General features: G+C 49.0%; 1 protein-coding gene across 1 annotated transcript; it reads left to right on the top strand.

Moving 5' to 3' along the window:
- Window positions 1–20,740: 20,740 nt before the first annotated feature.
- Window positions 20,741–22,614, top strand: LOC119398621 (uncharacterized protein K02A2.6-like). The gene is made up of 2 exons (XM_037665453.1): window positions 20,741–21,648; window positions 21,930–22,614. Exons 1-2 carry the CDS (start codon window positions 20,741–20,743, stop codon window positions 22,612–22,614), a joined length of 1,593 nt encoding a protein of 530 aa, XP_037521381.1.
- Window positions 22,615–24,455: the final 1,841 nt, after the last annotated feature.

The raw sequence follows: 24,455 nt of genomic DNA, 5'->3' as shown, positions 1-24,455 counted from the left end.
TTTCCACCGTCAGCTAGCGCTCACAAAAACAACTTGTATTGTAGGACAAGCGTAAAGCATCAGCATTTTTTTTGCTACAGTTTCAGTACTTGCTTTCAACGAGTACGCCTGAAAACCCCCGGGTTTGTTGTTATACAACATATTGCGGATGTCACAATAAATCACAATAAGCGGATGTCTCCAGAGTGGCAGAAAACATGAGCATTTTAACACATGCACGATAAATACAAATATACAGAAATAGACAACAGTGATCACAAAAGCATCAGCACACATCATGACGAAAAACAATGTGCACACAGAAAGCACAAGCCATTGCACATGTGCAGGATCTATGCTAACGTACATAACTACACAACATTGGATATGGATGAAAGCATCAGAATGCAAATGCCAACAAATGAATGTCCACGCATAAGAAAAGGAAATATACCATGCGCTGAAAATACTCACATTTGTTTTATTTATTTTGGGGACCACTGATGAATCTCTCCTGCTTGGCTGACATTTTAGCAAACAAGCATGGCCTATTTCCTGAGGTTCACCTTACGCCTGCAATGTCTGAGGGGGTTTTCGTTCACGCGGCAATAAAATTTGCACAGTTTTGACTATCTAAGCATGTACGCTGGTCTCGGTTCCAGTGCACAAAAGAGAAAACCACAGCTGATAGACACACCAGTGCAACATCTGCAAGAGGTGCTGTGGGAAATCCTACTTGACGCGCCGGTTTCGGAGTGCGTAAATAACCACCCATCCTCTCATAACTTCAGAAGGGAATGGGCATGTCGAAAGGCTATTCTCACCGCATTCACCACATGACAAGCAGATCAAGAAGGAGTGGGATAGAAAGAGAAATTTATCACTTCAGACTGTCACGCAACGCTGAGCCACTTATTAGAAAAAAAAATATGACCCGTTCTCGTTACACATACAGAAACTCGAAAACACTCGGCAAAACACACACACGCTCTACTGGACATGATGTCAAATATTATCACTTCAGCAAGCCTGTCACACAACGCTGAGCCGCTTAGCAGAAAAAATGACCCATACTCGTTAACACAAACAGAAACTCGAAATACTCGGGAAACACACGCTGCCTTGTCCACGCGTGTTAGCATGCAACTCAAAAGCGAGAACAGCGAAGTGTGATATGTTAACGAGGTCATAAAGCAGAAAAAAACGCTGAGCTTGAAAGTACGTGTACCTGCCATCGTCGGGGAACCTGTGGAAACTGATGCCTTCGCCGGTATTAGAGCTCCTGCGGCACCATACATCAGCATAACGACTGCCCACCATAATTGCAATTTGGTTACATCGGTGAATTAAAACCTTTCATGCGTATTTTACACAACATTAACATAGAATTCGCAAGAAAACGGGGAGCAGCAAACCAGCTGCCAACCATCGGACGATAACTGCGCATATTCTGCGCGTTATCTGCGGCACGCGAAGCGCAGCGGCTCACTTTTGCGCTTCGTCACTGGTCACAGCGGCGGACCGCTTGCTCGTTACCGCGCGCCGGCCGTCAGCGGTTAGCGACAAGGCAGAGATAGTCAGCGTTGCCATGGCGATACACAGTATTCAACGGTGGTCAATTGGCACATATGCCAATTCACGGCTGCCGCTGTACCTCTACCTTGCGGAACGTCTGCTGTACATGGACGCACCACCGTTACACTCCTTAACCTCAAAAATACAAACGGCACGCAGACTTCCGTATTATTACGAAGTCTATTAACTACGGTTTTAGTTAAGTATTCCATCATTCGTGTTAAGATATAACCCACATTAGGCTACATTTCATCTTCCCTAACATGGCATGCATACGTGCCAGTCATTAAATATACAAAATTACCCCTAATGAAGTGAAGCAAGCATTCAGGTGCTTGATAGTAGGGCAGGGACAGCTGGGTGTTGCCGACCACCAGAGACGTTTTTGCAGATTTCTACGTTTTAATTAATGAGCGTGTATGTAGCAGAACCCGCTTGCCATTTTGATATGGTCACGGGTATGGGATGTCGCTATGGCGCCGGCGGCGAAATTACGCCGATATGATTAAGACGACAGCGTTGTTGTGGGGCTCAGCCAAGAGCTGCCCTGTTGTCCGACCCAACTCTACCTTGAGTTTACCACACTACTAAGCCTTCGCATTACGATGGAGGCAAAACGTCAGAGACACGTGTGCATGCGCTAGTGCACAGTAAACACCCAATACGGTCGAATTTTTCAGAGCCCTCCACTACGGCGGCCTTGTTTTGGCTCGTAAGACCTTAGAAACTTATGCGCCTGTGGCTTGGCAAATTTAATGCCATTTACAGCGAACGTCACTCCCTCATAAGGGCAAATTTTCGCTAGCAAACACCACTTCAACCTACCGCTTCAATAACACTTAAACTCATGTTGCCCTACAATGCTGGTCACACTTCGGTGTCGCAGCTAACAAAGTAAAGCGATAATTTCTATAGTTGTACGTTCCAAAACGGCGATGTCACTGTAAGGGACATCGCCGTTGAGGGCTCCCGCAATTTCGACCCCCTGGAGGTCTTCGGTATAGAACATACATGGTCCTGTAGATTTTCCCCTTTATCTAAATGCGGTCTCCACAGTCATGACTTTCGGGTCAGCAGGCGAACACCACAAGCACTGGACCACGACTTACAAAGTTTGCACCGCAGCTTACAAAGTCGTGGCCGCATGTGCCACCGGTACCGAAAATCTCGCGCCAAAACGCTTGAATCGAGGAATCCAGGGTAGAAGTCACGTGGCAGTCCATGTTTTCAATTAATAAACAACAAATTTACTCCTCACAAGAGCGTGCAAGGAATTCAAACATTGACTTCAGTTACGCAAGAAAAAAAAAACACTTTTATGCGGAAATGATAGCTGTTTTTCTCTTAAATATTGCTTTTATTACGGCGCCTCTGGCGGATTTTTCGGCGTCCCCGAGGGCAGATTTGAACGGAGCCACTATGGTTTTCATTTAGCTGAGACGGGGTCAATTTTTTCGCACCCTTCGGCGATGGCTGGAACTTGAGACTTTCCGAGGTCTGCTGATACGCTGCGGCAGCGTCGCTTCCACCACTGGCGGCTGCCGGGTATCTACAAGAAAAATTCACAAACAAAACATTACTTTCATGACGTCACTGATGAGGTCAGCAAATAGAGAGAAAGGGTGCGAAACAGAGAGGTGGAGGGTTGCCGCGGAAGCTCTCATCTCCCGCTTCGCAGGCAAGGGCCATGTGTTCGTGCTCTCTTGCTGTCAGCGGACCTGCAATTTAGTTGACCATTTTTTAAACTTTGTTCGTGTGTTGTGAATGGACTGTAGCGCATCCTCTTACGTCGCGCCCCGAAGCCGGCGCCTGCGGCATCGCAAAGAAACAAAAACTCTCATGCTATGCCGCCGGCGCCGGTTGGGCGCGCGGGGAAGACAGGGGACAAGTCGAACCGCACTCCTTCTCTCCTGTTTCTCCTTTTTCCTTTTGCATCGCCTTGCGCGCCTGCTCGCGCTTTTGGGAAACAATAAACAGTTCCTAGCCAGATGTCGTAGCTCTCGATGCCTCCTGCGCGCGCTCTACATGGACAAACTAAAGCTGACCGAATTTTCAATAAAACAAAACTCGATGACACAACTAAAATTTAAATCTATTTTTTTAACCACGCGTCTCGTACTGAAAGAGAGACACACGCGTAGTGTGAAAGAGTCATTCTAAAAAGACAGGGCGTGCAAACACGGATACAAGAAAGAAGTCAGGACACCACAAGAGTGAAAGAGTCAATCTGCAAAAGCAACTTTAATTCACAACTGAAATATGTACAGGCTGTTTCACATTTAGGGGAAATCTCGGAGCGCGTGGCATCGTGATGCGGCCTGCACTGCAACCACGCGCCGTCAGCAGCTCGCTCGTGCGGAGGTGTACAGCTATACACCCTTGAAGCGTCTGCGCACGCGCGAGCTGCTACCGGCGTGCGATTGCAGCGCTAGTCGCATCGGGATGCCAGGCGCTCCGAGATTTCCCCTATGTATGAAACAGCCTGTACATAATGAACAAACAATGAACCAAGAATATCCTAATCAGGGCGAAAAATATTAACAATCACAAGGAGACCACGTCGTACTTGATTCAATCACGTCTGTTATGACGGCGCACATCATTTTCTTAGAGAACTTGAGTACCAAACAAGACAGAAGTTCAGGGCAAGGTCGAGGCTTGAAGAGATGAGAAATCGTTGAACAGGGAATGCTGCTGGAGACAATGTTGCGGCAATTTGATTTGTCTTCATCAGGGCAGCAGCATTGCCTTGACGAAGAAAAGCCCACTTGTCAAAACGTTGGCTCCAGCGACATTCCCTGTTAATCGATGTCTCAAAGGATCAGTTAGTCCTTACATGTATTTCAGTGACAGGATTAGAAGCAAATGCCCACAAAGTTTCCAACTGGCTCTACGCATTTTCATGAACAGGAAGGAGCCTATAATTGCTTCACATAATTGAACTACATGCCAAAAGTACAAGATGAACTAACTGCACAGCTAACCAAAACGCATTCAAACCTTCATTAAGCGCATTTCGCCGGCAACAGGTAGACTGTCGTCATGTCGAATTAGTCTAGCGACACTGCGCTTTATCAATTCAGTCAGGCTGGCAGGAAACTGGGTTTTTTCATGAACTCATGCAAAATAGTGCTCTGACAGGCGGTATTGTAGGCGTAGGTGACGAAGGGCAGAATGGCATCCCAATTTGTGTGATCGGCGGCGACGTACATTGATAGCATGTCACCGAGCGTACGGTTAAAGGAGTCCTGACACAAAAATTTTCGCCCCGAGTTTTTTTTGCTGCAATGTGTTGGTGGGGGCTTGTTTGTCATAACACGGCACATAGTTTGCTGCAGCGTGTGACAGATAATTATTACAAGCTCCTCTTTACCGACACAGCCTCAGTTTCGGTTTGATAGAGCTCCAAAAACGACAAGCCGCCGGGTGCAACTTATCACCACCTAGCGAGTGAAAAGCTCCGTCACGTGAGCGCACAGAACAGTGACGCATTTCCGCGCGGTCTGTCGTCGTCGGGCTCATCGTCGTCTGATGGCGACGATTTTTTTGCGGCGGGGATCGAAGGAATTTTCGACGTGGCGAATCACTTCAGGTTTGACCCGCTGGCGAGGAGCCATTCGTCGGGAAGCGCGTCAAAACAGAAATGGCGGCTACGACGTCATCATAACTTGTACCGGCTGCAACGGTTACGTAGGGGAAGTAGGGGGGTCACCTCGGGACACCTCCGAGGGTGTCAATGCACCAGGTGCGGCCTATAGTGCTGGATCGCGCTCGCGAACTTCAAAATTCATATAAAATACCTTCAAGCTTTATTCGCTGTCGATATTTTGCAGATGGTACACGCACATACACGGGAATCATCCAGCAGGCTATCGCGGCCGCGAAATTTTATGTCAGTACCCCTTTAAAGTGTTCGGTTAGGCCATTCGTCTCCAGGTGGTAAGCAGTAGTTTTGCGGTGGACAGCATGATACTCTTTGAGAATGGGTTCGACGACTTTCGACAAGAAGACACGGCCTCGATCGCTGAGAAGCTCCTGGGTTGGCCCGTGACGCAGTATGAATCGGTGCAGCAGGAAGGAGGCCACATCGCGCGCTGTAGCCGCTGGAAGGGGCGGTGGTTTCGGCCTATCGCGTGAGATGGGCAACAGCCGCGATGGCATGTGGATCACGTCGAGGTATGTAGGCGGCACAGCCGCGTCGAAGGCCTGGGGTTTGGCGACGCCTCGGGCGTAACTAGTGGGCCAGCCACACGAATCTATGGGAGCGGCCTGGCTATAATTTGCGCGCAGCTTAGTGGCTAAGGCACTGGAGGCGGCTGGTGGTATTTAGGAATGACCTGCGCGATTTCCTGCTGAATAGCCCGGCGGAGGGGAGGCAGAACTGTAGTTGACGGCTGTTCTGCATGTTGCGGTGGAGCGAAAGCCAATAGAGAGACCTGGCGGGCAATTTCCTCACGTACGAACGACTTCATTTCGGCGAGCAAAGTGAAGTGGTCAGGAATGGACGGCATGGGTCATCAAGCGCTGCCAGCGCAGCTCCTCTCTTATCTTTGAGACGCCTTCATCACCTCTGACTCTTTAGGAGCTTTTCTGGCCAGCAGCATGATGAAGGAATCGTCGTCGATGCCTTTCATAACATTACTGATTCTGTGAGACTCCGACATGCTCGTGTCGGCTTTCTTGCAGAAGTTAAGGATGCCTTCAATATAGCTCGTGAAAGATTCACCGGCCTGTTGAGCTCGTTCACGTAAACATTGTTCGGCTTCCAGCTTACGAACGGCAGGGCGGCCAAACACGTCGACAATGGCGGTCTTGAGATCAGAGCACGTCGGGAAAACGGATGCATGGTTGTTGTACCACATGCCTGCCACACCCGCGAGGGAAAACACGACGTTGCTCAGTTTGCCTGCATCGTCCCATTTATTGGGTACACTCACGCGCTCGTGAATTGCGAGCCAGTCCTCCACGTAGGTGACATTCGCGCCGGTGAAGACAGGAGGGCCGCGGATAGAGAAGACACCGGGACAAGCGGTCGGTGCGGGAGCTGGCGTTTGATGGGCGGCGCCTTGAGACATGGTAGATGGCACGGTACGGGATCGAAGCTCCAGGAGCATCGAATGGAGACCGAAGTTGTTGTGACGGCACAGCACTCTCCGCGAATTTGTTAAGGCGTTCATTTGACGGCACTCAGCGACAATACGCAGTAGCGACAGTCAGGTCAAAGCCCGGACTCTCAGCGCGAACGGCGTTCTTTCAGGAGGAGCCGAAGAGGACGACCCTCTAGAAGGCGCTAGAGAGCTCAACCCATTACTCATTTCCAAGGCTTCGCTACATCGCCAAAATCACGTGCATTATTCACATGACGTAAACTTACCGAACACTGGTCAAGTGACATGCTCCCGCTAAAATGACGTACCACTAGTCACGTGACGTAAAACCATGTAAAGCTAGTCACGCGACATGTTTCCGCAAAACCGATGCCTTTTAAGCAGGGCAGCGATGCGGTCTTGGGAGGGTAGCTTCCTCGGATCCGTACACTAGTTGCGTTGTTGGTTCCAGCCTTCCACCACTAGTGGAAGCTGCGCACAGTTTATTCAGTTCGGTACATTTTCCAAAATGCTCTTTCATCCAAGTGTTCAATCAACGGCATCACTTTGTGCATTGGTTTCGCTCATCGAGACTAGACGCAATGGTATTTCGACTTCCTTGATATATTCAAGATGCCATCTCTTCGATCAAGCTTTCACGAGATCGCGTCTACTTTTCCCTGATTTTTCTGTCTCGGTTGTATGGCCTTGATTGGTCATCTTGAGTCTGTTGTCGTCCGCCTATGTCTGCAGGCTTCAGCGGCATAGCCTCATTACACTCGCCATACACGTTAGTCAATGGAACCGGAGCAACATCGGTGCTTCGGTTTCGGTTTCACCGTTTCATATGACCGAATTTCATTACGCTGCAATAATTACTAGAGGCCGCTTTTTCTATATCCGAAAGCTGCGAAGGGTTCTTCGCACGAAGAAATTGAATTCTGCCAGCTAACATACACGCCTAAATCCGCGAATTCAAAAGGTAATTGACTGAACTTTCTTAATTCCTGTCCAAATGATGTATGGCGCTACAGACAAAACAGTTGTGAGCAATATACATAAAAATATAAATATATATATATATATAATATATATATATATTATATATATATATATATATATATATATATATATATATATACCGCCGTTTCTATGGACGCTTATATCCTTCCGCAGGCAATGAACTGCAGGGCCGGTTCGGTAGGCGCAGTCCGCAATAATATGGGTGGCCAAGTATTCCAGGTGTAGACGTCCGCTGCGTTGTTTGCGTGATAATCATGCGTATTTACGAGAAAACAGAGACAAAGACACGTCTACAATACGAACATGTCTATATAGTAATAAAAACGTTGCGAGGTGTACGAGGCAGCCGTGACGAGGCGACGGCCGTAACTTGGGCGCGGTCGCTGTGCACGTGCTTAGCGCACGTGCACGAGCACGTGCACGCAGCGCACGTGCTTGGCGCGTAAACAGTGACGATCGGCCAAGGTGAGGGATGCGCTCGCTGTAGCTCGAGTTCACCGGGCGCATTCGGCGCCAACACAGTAAACACTACCCGACGTCAATGTGGACTTCGAACCTTGATCACGCTCGCTCGGCGCAGTTGCTATATAGTGCCCCCGCTACTGAAGGAGCCCACTAAAAGGAGGAAGCCTGAACGATACAGAGCGAGCGACGCTCCCTGGTCGCAGCAGTGGGAGGGGGGAAGGGTGCGATGAAGTGGTGGAAACGGAGGCGAAATGTATGGCGCAATCTGGAATACCACGGGGCAGCGGGTCCTCGACGATGGCTGTTTTAAGCCGGTCGATAGACACGGTATCATGACGACCGTTCAAATCAAGCGTGAAGAGCTTCTCGTGGCGCTTGATGACGCGGAAGGTCCATCGTAAGGGCGCTGCAAAGGCTTTCGAACTGCGTCACGGCGCACAAACACGTGTGTCGGCGTTTCCAAATCAGGTGAGATGTAGGTAGAAGCACGGTTCTTTACGCGAGGGTGTGGGGCAGAAAGACTGCGCATAGCGGAGCGCAGCTGCACCACGTACTCGGTTGGGTCAGGGCAAGGCGAGGTAGTTGAAGCATCGAAAAATTCTACAGGAAGGCGAGCGGTGAACCATAGGTCAGATCGGTAGATGTGCACTTGATGTATTGCTTTAACGTCGTCCTAAGGCTAAGCAAAACAAGTGGCAGGGAAACTGTCCAGAGTACCGTGTCGGAGTTGCGCCTTCAAGGATGCTTTCAGGGTCCGGTGAAAACGCTCGATCATGCCGTTAGCGATGGGGAGGTATGGTGTTGTGCGAATCCGCGAACTTCCCAGCAAAACCATGAGCTTCTTGAAAAGAGCGACTCGAAATGTTGACCGCAATTGGTGGTCATTGTAAAGGAAACGCCAAAGCGTTACACCCCACCCACCCCACCCGATACAAAAGTTTTAGCGATTTTTTCGCTTCTTATGTCGGGAATGGGAAACGCTCTAATCACTGAGTAAAACGGTCAATTCATGTCAGAAGGTAGGTGTTTCCATCCGATGGAGGCTATGGTCCTAGGATGTCCAGATGAACTTTATCGAAACGCTCCGAAGGCGGTGTGAAGAAGCCGTACGGAGAGCATGTATGACAATAAACCTTGGAGTGCTGGCACTCCAAACTATGGGTACAAGCACGAACGTCTTTGTTAATTCTCGGCCAGACTACACGCTGGCTGATAAGATATTGAGTAGCGCGGATGCCAGAATGAGAGAGGATATGCAAGGAGTCTAAAACAGCGCAACGGAAATCGCTCGGAACAACTGGTCGAGGGTTGCCGGTAGACATGTCGCATAAGATAAGTACGGTGCAGGACGGAAGGGTAACTTCACGAAATTCGAGTGTCCCGAGGATAGGCGAAGTTTAGCGATTTCTTCGTCTTGTGCTTGGGCTGACGCTAGGGCGCTGAAGTAGACAGTTGCTGTCGCTGCGGCACAAGATACGGAAGCTGTAAGGCGAGAGAGCGCATCGGCTGCAACATTCGTAGATCCCTGCACATGTCGAACATCGGTTGTGAATTCCGCGATGTAAGCGAGGTGACGACTCCCGCGGGGCGAAAACTTGGTGCTTGTAGACTTGGTAGCAATCGTCAACGGCTTGTGATCCGTGGCGATGAAAAAACATCGGCTTCAAGAAAATGCCAGTACTGGCGCGCACCCACATAAGCAGCAAGGAGCTCACGTTCGGAAGTGCCGTAGCGACTTTCTGTGAATGAGAGCTTGCGCGAGAAAAATGCCAACGGCTGCCACGATCCGTCAACTATTGTTGTAAGGCGGCTCCAACTGCCATATCCGACGCGTTGGTCATGAGGCAGAGTGGAGCGTCTGGTTTTGGGCGAACAAGCGGGTGGCATCTGCGAGCTCTGTCTTAACTGCTTCAAAGGAGCTTGATGCATTCTCAGGCCACGTAATGGGAGTACATTCTTACCCTGGATCAGGTCTGTAAGTGGTCTAATCAGGTCAGCACAGCGGAGAATGAAACGCCGATAGAAATTGATCAGTCAGGAACTCGCGCAGTTGACGCAAGGAACTGGCTTTGGGAAGTCTCGAACAACTTGCACTTTGGAAGGGAGTGGACGGATACCATGACCATCAACGTGGTGTTCGAGAAAGTCAAGTTCAGGCCCGCCGTACGTACACTTGGTTTTGTTGACGATGAGGCCGTACTCGGCAAGGCTTTCGAGAGCTGTCGAAGATGGGAAGGTGTTCGTCTGCGTTGCGGCTAAAGATGAGGAGATCATCGATGTACGCAAAGCAGAACGGCAGGCCTCGTGTGATGGTCTACAAACCACTGGAATGTTTGAGCGGCGTTACGGAGCCCGAAGGGTATCCGCAGGTGTTCAAAAGGTTGAAATGTGTTATGACAGCAGTCTTGGGAATTCGAGGGTTCGACAGTATCTGATGATAGGTCTTGACCAGGTCGATCTTCGAAAAGATGGTTGATCCATGCCGTGGTGCTGTGAAGTCCGCGATGTTTAGGCATGGGCAGCGATCAGGAACGGTGGCGTTGTTCAAAGCGCGGTAGTCGCCGCAGGGTCGCCAGTGACCTGGAGAATTTTTCCGCACATGTGCAGTAGAGAAGCCAAGATCATGAAGGTCGCACAATGCCACTCGAGCATGTGATCAAATTCAGCTCGGCAACCTTGAGTCGATCGGTGCGAGGCGTCGTGAACGACCAGGAGTGGTGGCACCGAGGTAATAATGGTGGGCAACGTCGTGCTTGACAGGACGCCAGAAAATCTGACGGGGCGATGCAAGCTTGGAAAGTCGTGGAGTAACTGTTCGGCACCGACGAAGGTGCCTTGTTGATACTGCAGTGATGCCTTGTGACGCTTACCTTGCACCGTTAGGTGTGTCTTAGCATCGACAAGGGACTTGCGGGAGTACCCACGAGCTGGTCGAAACAACGAAGGAAGTCCGCTCCGAGAATTGGGTAAGTCACGTCCACTACGAGGAAAACAACGGAAAACGCGACGGAGTCCAATGTTCAGCGTGAGCGCGCGCTCACCGTAAGTTACGATGGTGATCCTGTTGTCGGCTTGCAGCGTCACTGCGGATCGGCGATTCTTCGGGAATGCAGATGGGGGTGGAACAACTGTAACTTCGGTTTCCGTGCCCACGAGGAAACGGAGCCCAGATGCGTTGTCGTAAACAAAGAACAAGCGGCTGCTTGCTGGACCGCAACCACTCGCCGCTTCTAATGGTGAGTCGGAGCGTTTCCCGACAAAGTGCAGGGAGATGAGGACTTTCGGGCGGCTGCATCGAAGGTCCGTTGATGCCAACACTGGCCGGATGTGGAACCGTGATGAGGAGCGCCGGCGGGAAGAGGGGCGGTGGCGTGACAAGGATCGAGAGCGCGCAGACAGGGTAGCTATCTGAGCGGGTAGCTGTTCGATTTGGCTGCGAAAGTCATCGCGTAGGACTTGCAGGTCTGGTGGCGAAGGGCGAGATGCCTCACATGTGTGGAAGTGGTCGCGATCACTGACATGGTTGGGAGTCGAATTCCCTCACGGAGTCGGCAAGCTGCGCGAGCTTTTCCAGCGACAAGTCCGCTGCAGCGGCGAGCACCATGCGGACGGTGGAAGGTAGGCGCTGTAGGAAGAGCTAGAGCACTGCACGGGCCGATTTTTGCGGCACGGGCCTGGCCCGGCCCGAAAACGCCATGCTCCGGCCCGCCCGAGCCCGGCCCGGTGTTCCTAAATGTGGCCTGTACCCGGCCCGGGCCCGAAAGGTTTGGACCCGGCCCGGCCCGTTTCAGCCAGTTATGCCTTGAGCATAAAGGAGGCACTGTCCAACCTTCGGTTATTGTGTAGAAACCTGCCGACACAAGATATATTCTAGAGATTGTTTTAGGAACTTCTTCAGTGTCACAACTTTCACCGGTACTGTGTATACTTTCGGTGAATTACGCGCGTAACACTCTTGCGAAATGATTGCAGGGCAATATAAAATATATTGGAGTCATAGCTGGCTCTTTCATGTATGCACGCAGTGCTAACCACGCAATCTCATTTTTGCATTTCAAAGAACAACTACAAAATATAATACCTGCATAAGTTGCGAAAAAGCATGGCAGCCATTTTTAAATTGAGTCTATATCAACTGCTACGACCTAGGGCTGTTGAGTAAAAGTAGGAAGTCTCCTGCAAACCTCATCTATTGCACAATGCAATGGGGAAAAAACGTGCTCTATCTGCTACTGGGAGGAATACGCCAGGCTGGGCAGCGTTACATAATTAAAGCTGTCGTGTTGACTCCTCGGCAGGCAACTGCACCCAGCCTACACTATGTTTTCGTGTTCAAAACAACAAGGTTCTTTGTCCCACCCTTCTTCCCCAGTCACCGCCACCGTCACCGCCACTCGGGGAAACGGGTGTCTCTAAGGTCTGGCGCATCGCCACTAGTAGTGGGAAAATAACAACGGCGTTTGCCCTGGGATAAGAGTCGCTACGCATCTTGCACTTAAAATGCACGAAAAACAGCTCCTGAGATATAATGACTCACAAGTCGCGTTGGCCAGTCTACGGGAATGCGAGCGTAGCTGTATACTCGAAATTTTTCCCTAGACGAACGCGCACATCTTATACACACTAATCTAGGCAGTTTACCGTTGTTTTCCTTACACGGTACCCAAGAACGTCTTTCACTCACTATAATGGCGGAAACTTATATTAGGCGTTTCTTGAAATCCCATGTAGCATAGCGATGGAGTAAATTGTAGACGTCTTGTACTGTGCAACTTCTATGTACTCCAGGTGGTTTAAATTACCCGGAGCCCTCAACGACGGCGTCTCATATAGCCTGGGTCGCTTCGGGAAGTTAAACCCCCAAAACAACAAAAACAAAGCCACACAACGTACACACGCAATTATACCTATATGTATGAGACCCGGGCCTAATACGGGCCTGGCTCAGGCCCGAGCCCGATCCGAGCCCAAAGACCAAGGGCCCGAGCCCAGCCCGGGCCCGATCTAAGAACACCTTACCGGCTCGGCCCGGCCCGTGGGCCGGGCCGGGCCCGGGCTTTCGGGACAGCCCGGGCCCGTGCAGTGCTCTAGGAAGAGCTCTCGTAGCAGGTTTTGATAGAACGAGGTGGCCTTGTCACCAAGAAGCTGCTGAAGACGGCGCAAAAGCTGTGACGGCTTACGGTCACCTAGTTCTTCAGCAGAAAGCAGCTGTTGCAGACGCTGACTCTCTGAAAACGAGGTGCGGTTCAGGATCTCGGCCGACAAGTTCTCATAGGGGTTCGTCCCCGGTGGGGAGAGATTGAGGTGTCCGATTTCGCTGGCGATCTCCGGTGGAAGCGCAGACACCACGTGGCGGAATTTTGATGTTTGAGCCGTTACCCTGGCCGTGACAAACTGGCTCTTTACTTGCGCCAGCCAGAGAGACGGATCAGCAGGCCAGAATTGCGGAAGCCGAAAAGAGACAGTGGAGACTGCTTGCATCGCTGCAGGGTAGGGGGATGCTTGTCTGAAGTCGCCGGTGGCTTCCACCGTCGTCGCAGTCATGAAAATGGTCGTAAAAATTTCGACAGTCCGTGGTCACCAATTTGTAGACGTCCGCTGTGTTGTTTGCGTGATAATTATGCGTATTCACGAGAAAGCAGAAACAAGGCACGTCTATACGAGCTTGTATATTTTAACAAAAACGTTGCGAGGCGAGAAGGCAGCAGTGACGATGCGCCTGCCGTAACGTAGGCTCGACCGCTGTGTTTGCAACGCATGTGCTTGGCGCGTAAACAGAGACAATCGGCCAAGGTCAGGGATGCGCTCGCTGTAGCTCGAGTTCACCTGCCACATTCGGCGCAGGCACAGTAAACACTACACGACGTCAACGTGGACTTCGAACCGAACGTCGTAAGATAGTTGCACAACAGTTAGGCAAATGTTATCAAGGCACGTTCGCGCAACTCCCTAATTTCCGTCATCACTTCTCCATTTTGCTTTGTTACCAACACCAGAGAAGGTGAACAGCGAAAACTTGGGTCTATTAGGTATTGCGGAAATGACGCAGTGTGCCGAGTGCATACTGCGAAGACCCCATAAACTAGGACACCATGGCTCTTTTGGATAACATATTGAATAACTTCCTGCTTCTGAGGTGATTTTTATAAATGTAGCGCACTTGCCACGCTCGCAGCAACAAAGCCCAGCGAGCCCATAATTTTTCTGAAACTGGGAAGTAAGGATGCATGCTTCTTAAATGGGTGCCTATAGATGGAGAAAAACTTTCTATTGTCAAGAAAGACGTTAGAAACATGACGCTGCTGCTCTATGGCTCTGCGATATTCATTTGATTTTGGTATTGAAGATTTAATATCTTACGCGTGAAATAACAGGAAATGCAACGTTTTCTTTGTAACATGTGTCAATCGGCAAAAGCACGAGGTGTCAATGTGCGCTCCGTATATGGTAGCTTTGCAAAAAGACGGCGTGAATGGGAAGAGGCAAGGTATTAAGATAGCAAACCTCATCGGCACGAGGCGTTGCCATCGTGGTACCTTCGCAGCAATGGACCGTATACACTCCAAAAAGTAGTCATTCACGACAACCACACAAAGCGACTAAGATGCATTGGGAAGCGACTGGGAGACGCGAGTAATTATCGCGAGTAATTATCGAAACCAAGTTCGCTTCTCATGCGATAACGTGACTTCATACTTTCATTAGCGTATTCCTCCGCAATCGAGCAACGCTTGTGAATAAAGCTTGCTGACGTGTAGGAATACAAATGTAACTTTTTTGTTTATATTCTACGAAAGCGGAGCCAACGCTGGAACCACAATTGACATTATTCCGGCATGACGCCTGTATCATAGGAGTACGTATGCAATGTTATTGTTTTAGCCTGCACTGCAACCACAAATGACGCTGCACTGGCATTACGTCTGCATAGGGTTTTTTTACAAAGCAGTCTGAAGACGTGACGTAGCTCTCTTTGGTAGAATACCTGACTGCCACGCAGAATGCTTGGGCTCGAGTCCTGTTGGGGAGGAGGAGATAAAACTTTATATGACCAAGGGATTTGGGCACGTACGTCCCAGGGTCCCCGCACGACCCCACTGCGCTATGCGTTCATGAGTTCATGCAGTTCCATGACGTGGGCGGCCCGGTCAGTGGCGATCTTCTGCTTGGCCGGGTCCGCCGAGCGCAGCAGGGTCTCCCATTCCTTCCATGCATGTGGTCAGCGGGGGAGGGTCCGCCGGGCATTCCATGAGAATGTGGGTAAGGTTAGCGTGGGGATGAGTGCATTGAGCACAGGACGGGGCGTACGCTCCCGGAATTGTTTTTTATGCTTTAAATTTGTCGGGTAAACGCTGGCGATGTCGGTTTTTCTTTGTATTCTGGCATTTAAGTTAACAATGTCTCTCCTCGCCGTTCGTGGGAAGATACAAACTATCAATAACCTGTGGCTTACCGCGGCCCGCGGTAAGCGGGTACGTGGTACACGTGTCTGAAGAAAGGGTTTGACAATATACGTGGCAGGCTTTTCACTTTATCATGTCATGACCAGACAGTCATATCCGTCACGCCCTCTTACTCTCCCATGCCAATTTTAGATGCGAAGCATCTTATGGCGGAGTTCAAATGGCGTGCGGCGTGACCACCCTTTCTGCGAATGCGCAAACCCTCTCCCCCTCTCCACTCCCTCTCTCTATTCCGCCTCCCCCTCTCATCTCCCCTCTCCTTCTCCTTCCCCTCTCCTCTGCCTCTCCTCGTTTATATAAAAGGCTCGCGTTAGGTCGTACACACGCTCAGTCACTGCGCCGGTGTCACGAGTTTCTATATCAACGTCGGCGGTAGTTGCAGTAGTACCTTAATGCCTGCTGAGATTGGGGAGCAGCTGGTGCAGCAGCGGAAGGCTCGACGCGCCGAAGCGCAACGTAAACGTCGGCAAGAGGACCCTGAGCTCCGGGCTAGGGAAGCCCAGCGCAAACGGCAACGTCGGCGGGAAACTGCTACTTATGAAACGCGGGCTCGACATGCCGAAACTCTACGGCAGCGTCGGCAAGCAAACCCTGCCGTACGCAACGCCGACGTCGAAGCCAAGCGTCAGCGTCGAGCCAACGCGTCGGCTGCGGACTGACGACATGAGTCCGACGCCCGTGCAGATCGCCTCGCTAGACAACTTCAACGCCCGGGCTCTGACGGTGACGACGCCCGGTTCCAGCGCGAATTCAGCGACCGGAGCTTCGGGCACAGCTGCAACGTGTGTGACCGACTATTGTTCGATAACAATCTGACCGAGGTCGGTAGCATGCCCAACGAACGCCAACGGAAGCGATCGTGCAAGTGCTCCGGCTTCGCATCGCCTCATGGTCCCCTTTAGCGGGAGATGGTGTAATTTTTTTTTCTACGCCAAGTTAAGGAGGTGATCATGAGAGCACCCAGACGTAGGGGGCTACGTAGATAGATAGATAGATAGATATAGATAGATAGATAGATAGATAGATAGATAGATAGATAGATAGATAGATAGATAGATAGATAGATAGATAGATAGATAGATAGATAGATAGATAGATGCGCTAAGAAGTGCTTCGCATTTAAAACACTAAATACGAATGCCGACAATCTCCCACCAGCGTACGCCAGATGTCTCGGCCACCTTCTAGAACGCATGTAAGCCCACTTCGCTGGGCCAAGATTATGTGAATAAGACCTCCGTACGGAAGTCGAAATGTTGTTTTTACTGTTTAAACCATTTCATTTTGGTGGGCGTTTCTTCTTTTCCTTTTGTCATCTTGCTGTCTTCCAACATGTCGCCGCTGAATCCATGTGTGCCGGCGTATTTTTTATTTGTATATGCAAAACATGGAAAGGCTTAAAGGTGGACATTTGACAGCGTTCTGTCTGGTTGGGAAGAAAATATCATTGAAAAAGTTACACCAACCAACGAATTATAAAAGTAAAAACTTCTCTTACTTTAAAAAACCCGACGTTTCGGATCCAACTCGGATCCCTCCTCAGGGGTGACTGTGGGGCGCCAGAGAGCAACAGAGTTTAAAAAGGAAGGAAAGAGCCTTCCTCTCTTTAGGTCGCGGGGTCACGCTTGGTTTGGCTACTGTTGAGCCGGATGTGCCATCATCATGATATTGATATTGAAAAACACACAAAAGGAAGAAAAAGAAAAATAGTAAAGGAATAAGAAATGAACGAATGTTAACCGAAATATTATGTGAACATTCGATTGCTGCGGCGTATAAAGAATACCTCTATAAAGTAAGAGTGCGTACAGGTATCCTGGCATGTATATTCATGTAAAACTAATAATAATAATAATAATAATAATAATAATAATAATAATAATAATAATAATAATATAATAATAATCAATCATTTATTAACGTGCCCAGGAACAACCGTAAGGTCTTTGTGCAGGCGCACGCAAAAAAAAAAACATAAAAAAACAATACAATACAGACAGTCTTCAGAAATAAAAAGAGCAAAAACACGTACACAAAGAGAAATGAACACAAAAGGGGAGGAGTAAAACAAGACAACACGAGAAATATTGACGGGGAATAAAAAATTAGAATGCATATATACAACTATGCGGAAAAACTGAGAAGGGAAGACTTTGTACATTGTGCCATACTATGTTAAAACAGTGCAAAGCTCGGATAAAAACAATGATTGTGGACTATGAAAAACGTCAAGATCAAGAAAATTAACATTATAGAGACTTTGTATTCTGTGAACAGTAGAGTGTTGGAAGAAGCAGGCGGGTACATGAAACGGTCTGTTCTCTCTGGTTAACTTACACGGAATTCGAAAATTAACACAATTGAGAAGTACAGGGCAGGATATGATACCGTGGACTAGCTTGTAAAGAAATAAGAGGTCAGAACGATTTCGTCGGCAGTGAAGTGATGGCAGTGATAATAATTCAGCAGTATTTGAACGAGATGCAGAGTCATTTTTAGCAAAGCGATGGTTATATATGCTGAGGAATAATAACAATAATAATAATAATAATAATATTAATAATAATAATAATAATAATAATAATAATAATAATATAATATAATAATAATAATAATAATAATAATCAATCAATCATTTATTTAACGTGCCCAGGAACAACCGTGAGGTCTTTGTGCAGGCGCACGCAAAAAAAATCAATAAAAATAAACAATACAATACAGACAGTCTTCAGAAATAAAAGAGCAAAAACACGTAGACAAAGGAAATGAACACAAAGGGGAGGAGTAAAATAAGACAATATGAGAAATATTGAAGGGGAATAAAAACTAGATTGCACATATACAACAATGCGGAAAGACAGAAGGGAAGACTTTGTACATTGTGCCATACTATGTCAAAACAGTGCAAAGCTCGGATAAAAACAATGATTGTGGACTATGAAAAACGTCAAGATCAAGAAAATTAATATTATAAAGACTTTGTATTCTGTGAACGGTAGAGTGTTGGAAGAAGCAGGCGGGTACATGAAACGGTCTGTTCTCTCTTTAACTTACGCGGAATTCTAAAATTAACACAATTGAGATGTACAGGGCAGGATATGATACCGTGGACTGGCTTGTAGAGAAATAAGAGATCAGAACAATTTCGTCGGCAGTGAAGTGATGGCAGTGATAATGATTCAGCAGTATTTGAACGAGATCCAGTCATTTTTAGCAAAGCGATGGTTATATATGCTGAGGAATAATAATAAATAATAATATAATAATAATAATAATAATAATAATATAATAAATAATAATAATAATATAAAATAATAGTAATAATAATAATATAATAATAATAATAATAATATAATACCTGCGCCTTTGATCTCATTATAGGTGACATGTCTCGCTGGAAGACAACGACGATGAAGTGCGCGCGCGACTACACTGGCGCTGTGGCACGAGCGTCATTCTGGTGTCGAACGTTAGCCATATGTGACTCCAACGCCTAAGCTGCGCTTTTTAACGTGTTCATGTTTCCTTGTGTTAAATAAATCGTCGTACAGCCACAAGTGGCTGTACAGACGTAACAGTTGGCGACGAGGAAGACTCTGGACTCACCGGCACTTCACCGACGTCAAGGAACGGAACGAGATGGCGACGCCTGACTTTGGTCGGCTACCCGAATTCAGCGGCAGCTCCGGCTCCTGGAGATCCTGGTATGGGAGGCTACAGTTCTTCTTCGAGGCTAACGACATTACGGACGCTTCGAAGAAACGTGCTCATCTGCTAACGTTATGCGGGGAACAGACTTACGACGTCGTCTGCGCCCTCGTTCAACCCAAGCAGCCAACCAAGTGAGCTACGATGACATAGTCGAGATGCTCAAGGCGCACTTTGATCCACAGCCGTCGGAGGTCTTCTGCAGGGCACGCTTCCAACGTCGTGACCAACGGCATGACGAAACGGTCAGTGATTACGTAACAGCGCTCAAGAAGCTAGCAGCAGATTGCAATTTTGGAACAAGCGTAGACGCTGCGGCGAATCCAACAATGCTGCCTCTTGATGTAATGCTGCGGGATCGTTTCGTTTGCGGTCTTCGGAACGAGCAGGTCCAGCAACGGCTGTTCGCAGAAAAGGACTTGACATTCAAGAGAGTCTTTGACATTGCACTGCGAGCTGAAAACGCCGTCGAAGATCAGAAAAACGTGAAAACGGAATTCAAAGAGATTCACGAAGCCTGCACAAGTATCAGCAAGACAGAAAAACGTCACTCGAGTGCCTCTGCCCAAAAGAAGAAACAACACTGTTGGCGTTGTGACGCGCAGCATAGTCCGGACACTTGCAAGTTTCAGACAGCTTCCTGCAACTACTGCAAGAAACGCGGACACATTGAAAAGGCCTGCCTGAAAAAGCGGAAAGAGGCAAGAACAAACAAGAACAACAACATCGAATATCCCCGACAAGGAACTTCGACAGTGGCCTCAGCACCAGTCACGACTCCAAAGGATTCACCAGACGCGGCACTTTACGAGCTCAACACCTTAATCGACGCGTCCAGCACGCAGAAGGTCATGACTCAACTACGCATACATGGCAAGACCTTGGAGTTCGAAGTCGACTCGGGTGCAGCCTGCACATCATCAGTGAGGCCACGTTCAAAGCTACGTGGACAGATGACCCACCACAGCTTCAAACGGACAACATTCTCCTACGCACATGGTCAGGCCAGTCCCTCCGAGTTCTCGGATGTGCAACGGTGGATGTAGAGCACAAGAACAAGAATTTCACACTACCGCTTGTTGTCATCAAAGGAGCAGGTTGTAACCTCCTCGGACGAAACTGGTTTCCTCATCTGGGTATACAGATCACGGGCATCAATGACGTATCAGACGACAAACTTGTTTCGAAGCTTCTAGACAAGTACCAGTCTGTGTTCGACGAGGACATCTCAGGACACGTCGGTCCTGCGGTACAACTTGAACTCGTGGAAGGAGCGAAACCAAAGTTCCTAAAAGCACGACCAGTTCCTTTCGCGCTGCGGTCAGCTGTAGAAGCTGAATTGGATCGACTGCAAAGTCAAGGCATAATCGAGCCTGCGCAGCATTCGGATTGGGCAACGCCTCTCGTACTTGTTCGAAAGAAAAACGGCTCGTTGCGAATATGCGGCGACTACCGTGCACAGTGAACCAGGTATCGAAGAAGGCAGACTACCCACTTCCAACAACAGATGAAGTCCTTAGCCACTTGAGGGGAGGCAAGGTATTCAGCACCCTGGATTTGGCACAAGCTTACCAGCAACTTCACGTAACGCCAGAGACATCAGAGATATTGACCCTGAACACGCTGAAAGGGCTTTACAAGGTCAAACGATTGCCTTTCGGAATCTCTGCAGCTCCAGCCATTTTTCAACGCTTTATGGAGACTATGCTGTCTGGCATCACAGGCGTTTGCGCATACCTAGATGACGTGATCATCAGTGGAAAAGACGCCACTGAACACGCCGAGAGACTGGAAGAGGTTCTGAAGAGGCTGCGCAATTGCAACCTTCGTCTCGGCAAAAACAAGTGCTGTTTTGCAGTGCGAGAAGTTTCTTTTCTGGGACACCGAATTGACGAGACAGGCGTCCACACCAACGAAGAGAAAGTTCGAGCAATAACGAATGCTCCAGCACCAAACTGCAAGCAAGCACTTCAATCATTCCTTGGAATGCTGGCTTTCTATGACAGGTTTTTGAAGAACAGGGCAACAATTGCCAGCTGTCTCTACCAGCTCCTGCAGAAGGACGCCACGTGGAGATGGGAGACCAAGCATCAAGAAGCATTCGATAAACTGAAGAGATTGCTTCTCAGTCAGACCGTACTGGCACACTACGACGAACAGAAGGAGCTTCTCGTCTCATGTGACGCTTCACCATACGGCATAGGAGCTGTTCTGTCTCAACGTGATGACCAGAATAGAGAGGCGCCAATCGCTTTCGCATCTCGGACGCTAGGGACAGCGGAACGCAATTATGCTCAGTTGGACAGAGAAGGCCTTGCCGTAGTGTTTGCTGCACACAAGTTCCACAAGTATATTGCGGGAAGAAAGGTGACTTTCGTCACGGATCATCAACCGCTTCTCGGCATACTGGGTCCAGGGAAGCCAACGGCTCAAGTCTCTCACCACGGATGACGAGATGGTGCATCAAGTTGGCGGCCTATGACTACAACATCGTCTACAGGCATGGCAAGAACCATCAAAACGCGGACGCGTTGAGCCGATTGCCACTACCAGCGTCTCGATGAACCCTGGCCACCAGGCGACGTACTATTGTTCGAAGCTTTGTCGAGACCTCCGTTCACTGCTACAGAGCACGTCTGACACAAGAAGACAGCATCCTGCAGAGGTTGTACAAGGCAGTGCAGGATGGCACAGTGGAGAAACTCACTGGAGATGAGTTCGCTCCTTACCGACGACGAGCGACCGCACTAGCATTTCATCGCGAGTGCCTCACGCTTGGATCACGGGTGATCATACCGAGCTCAGCACGATCCCACTTTCTGGCACTTCTGCACGCTGGTCACCGAGGCATGGTAGCCATGAAGAAGTGCGCAAGGAGCTACGTATGGTGGCCCGGAATCGACAAGGTGATCGAAGAAACGGTGCGACAGTGCCGTGAATGCCTTTCAACGCAGAAGAGCCCACCCAAAGCTCCTATTCCCTCCTGGGACCGTCCCAAGACACCATGGCACACGGTGCACGTTGACTTCGCGGGGCCACTACTCGGGCGCACCTACTTGGTTGTTGTGGATGCACACACAAAGTGGGTGGAAGTCCGGCACGTGACGCAAGCAACATCCGCGGTTGTCATCGATGTGCTACGAAGCATTTTTGCTACGTTTGGCATTCCCCGAAAGGTCGTCTCCGACAACGGAAAAGCCTTTATTTCCAACGAGATAAGGCAGTTCTATACGGCAAATGGCATACAGGCTACAACGTCACCAGCTTACCATCCTGCACAAACGGCCAGGCAGAACGCTATGTGGCAGAGCTGAAAAAGCACTCCTGAGAGATACAGACAAGTCCATACAGTGTCGACTTGCAAGATTCCTGTATAGGCAGCACACGACCATTCACACTGCTACAGGAATGTCACCTGCAAGAGCAATGTTTGGACGAGAGCTTCTATGTCCTCTCGATCTTCTCAAACGGGAGACGGAAATACACTCCCTGAGAGCCAGGAGACATTGACGAAATCCCGTCGCTTCGCAGTAGGAGAGAGAGTCTCCGACAGTTTTTGAAAAAGCCAGATTGGATTGAAGGCGAAATACTGCGCCGCGTCGGACCACGATCCTGGCTTGTAAAAAGCAGCCACGGAAAGGTTCGGCGTCACCTCAACCATATGAGGAAAACGAGCCAGACCGGACAACAACCCCATCACCGACAGATTGGAGCGTAGCAGATGATTTCTCGGACACAACGTCAGAAGAGACGCCGTCGAGTTCTGCTGATCAACGGCCTGACTCGCTCAACATGCAAAACAACCCTCCCTCGCAACCGTCGACCTCGACGTCACAAGCAGGAACCACCCGGAAACTGCGACCACCAGAGGTTAGGCGGCCTCCAGACCGCTATGGAGACTTCGTCTAAGGGGGAAGAATTGACATGTCTCGCTGGAAGACAACGACGATGAAGTGCGCGCGCGACTACACTGGCGCTGTGGCACGAGCGTCATTCTGGTGTCGAACGTTAGCCATATGTGACTCCAACGCCTAAGCTGCGCTTTTTAACGTGTTCATGTTTCCTTTGTGTTAAATAAATCGTCGTACAGCCACAAGTGGCTGTACAGACGTAACAATAGGTATGCCGAAGAGGAGGGTTGCGGAAATGTTGACCACATGGACACTTTTTAACGTGCACCTAAATCTGTGAGCGCAGGTACGCTCGATCGAAATGCGAACGCGGAGAGCATAGTACCTGCGTTTCTTATAAGCATCTGAGCAACGCAACTACTATACCACAGTGGCGGCCAAGATGAATTTTTCTCTCTGCCTAACAAGAGCGTGCTTTGTAGAGTGAAATGCTCTATTTCAAGAATGAAACAATATTTACCTACTTTCTAGTTAATTTCCCACTTACAAGGGCTTCGCGCCAGGATGTGCTTGTTGAAGGTGGCCACGACAAGCGAGTTCCCTCGGAGGGGCATGGAAGGGGGAAACGTATTAATTGGGTCTTGACTATTTTGCTATTGGCGAGGAAAGGGGGGGGGGGGGAGGGGCGATGAAAAGAAAAGCAGCACAGGCTGCTACTCGCTTACTGTTTCGCATGAAATTAACTCCAACAATGCGTGGAATCTACTCCAAGCTTTCTTCTAGTGAGATGTGATTCTACCTCTGCTTCGTGCAAAGTATAAAATGTCACAACACCCAAATTGCACCCTGTGGTGGCCATTAGGAAGAAGAAGGCATGTATCTATGCCCACTTCTTCCCTTCAGGATGCACGCTCACATATCGTGCGCACGCAAAGCTTTGATCTCACGACACAACAGTTCAATGCGTTTCAACTCGAAATCACTAGTGAAAATATTGCAATCCCCATAGTGCCAAAGTTTTATGTAAACGAAAGTAGATTTCCGCCTTGTTGGTTCCCATGGAATCGTTGGCAATGAAAGAGCACGTTGTATTGGGCAAACACATAGCCGCGCCACCTAGGACCGAAATTAGAGCATATTATACTAGTTAGTTTGTTCTTAACCAATTGAGCAAGAGCGTACACAATTTCACAGCCCAGGTCATCGCTGCCTATTGTGGTCACAACTTCTATAGAGGCGCTGAGCAATTTTGACTTCGATAATTTGTTTTCCCTCTACATTTATACGCATTTTCATAGGTTTGG

The sequence above is a fragment of the Rhipicephalus sanguineus genome, chromosome 7 (genome assembly GCF_013339695.2).
Source record: "Rhipicephalus sanguineus isolate Rsan-2018 chromosome 7, BIME_Rsan_1.4, whole genome shotgun sequence".
In the NCBI taxonomy this organism is placed as follows: domain Eukaryota; kingdom Metazoa; phylum Arthropoda; class Arachnida; order Ixodida; family Ixodidae; genus Rhipicephalus; species Rhipicephalus sanguineus.
Note: the sequence above shows the minus strand (reverse complement) of the source record. Positions and strands in the feature narration are given on the sequence as shown.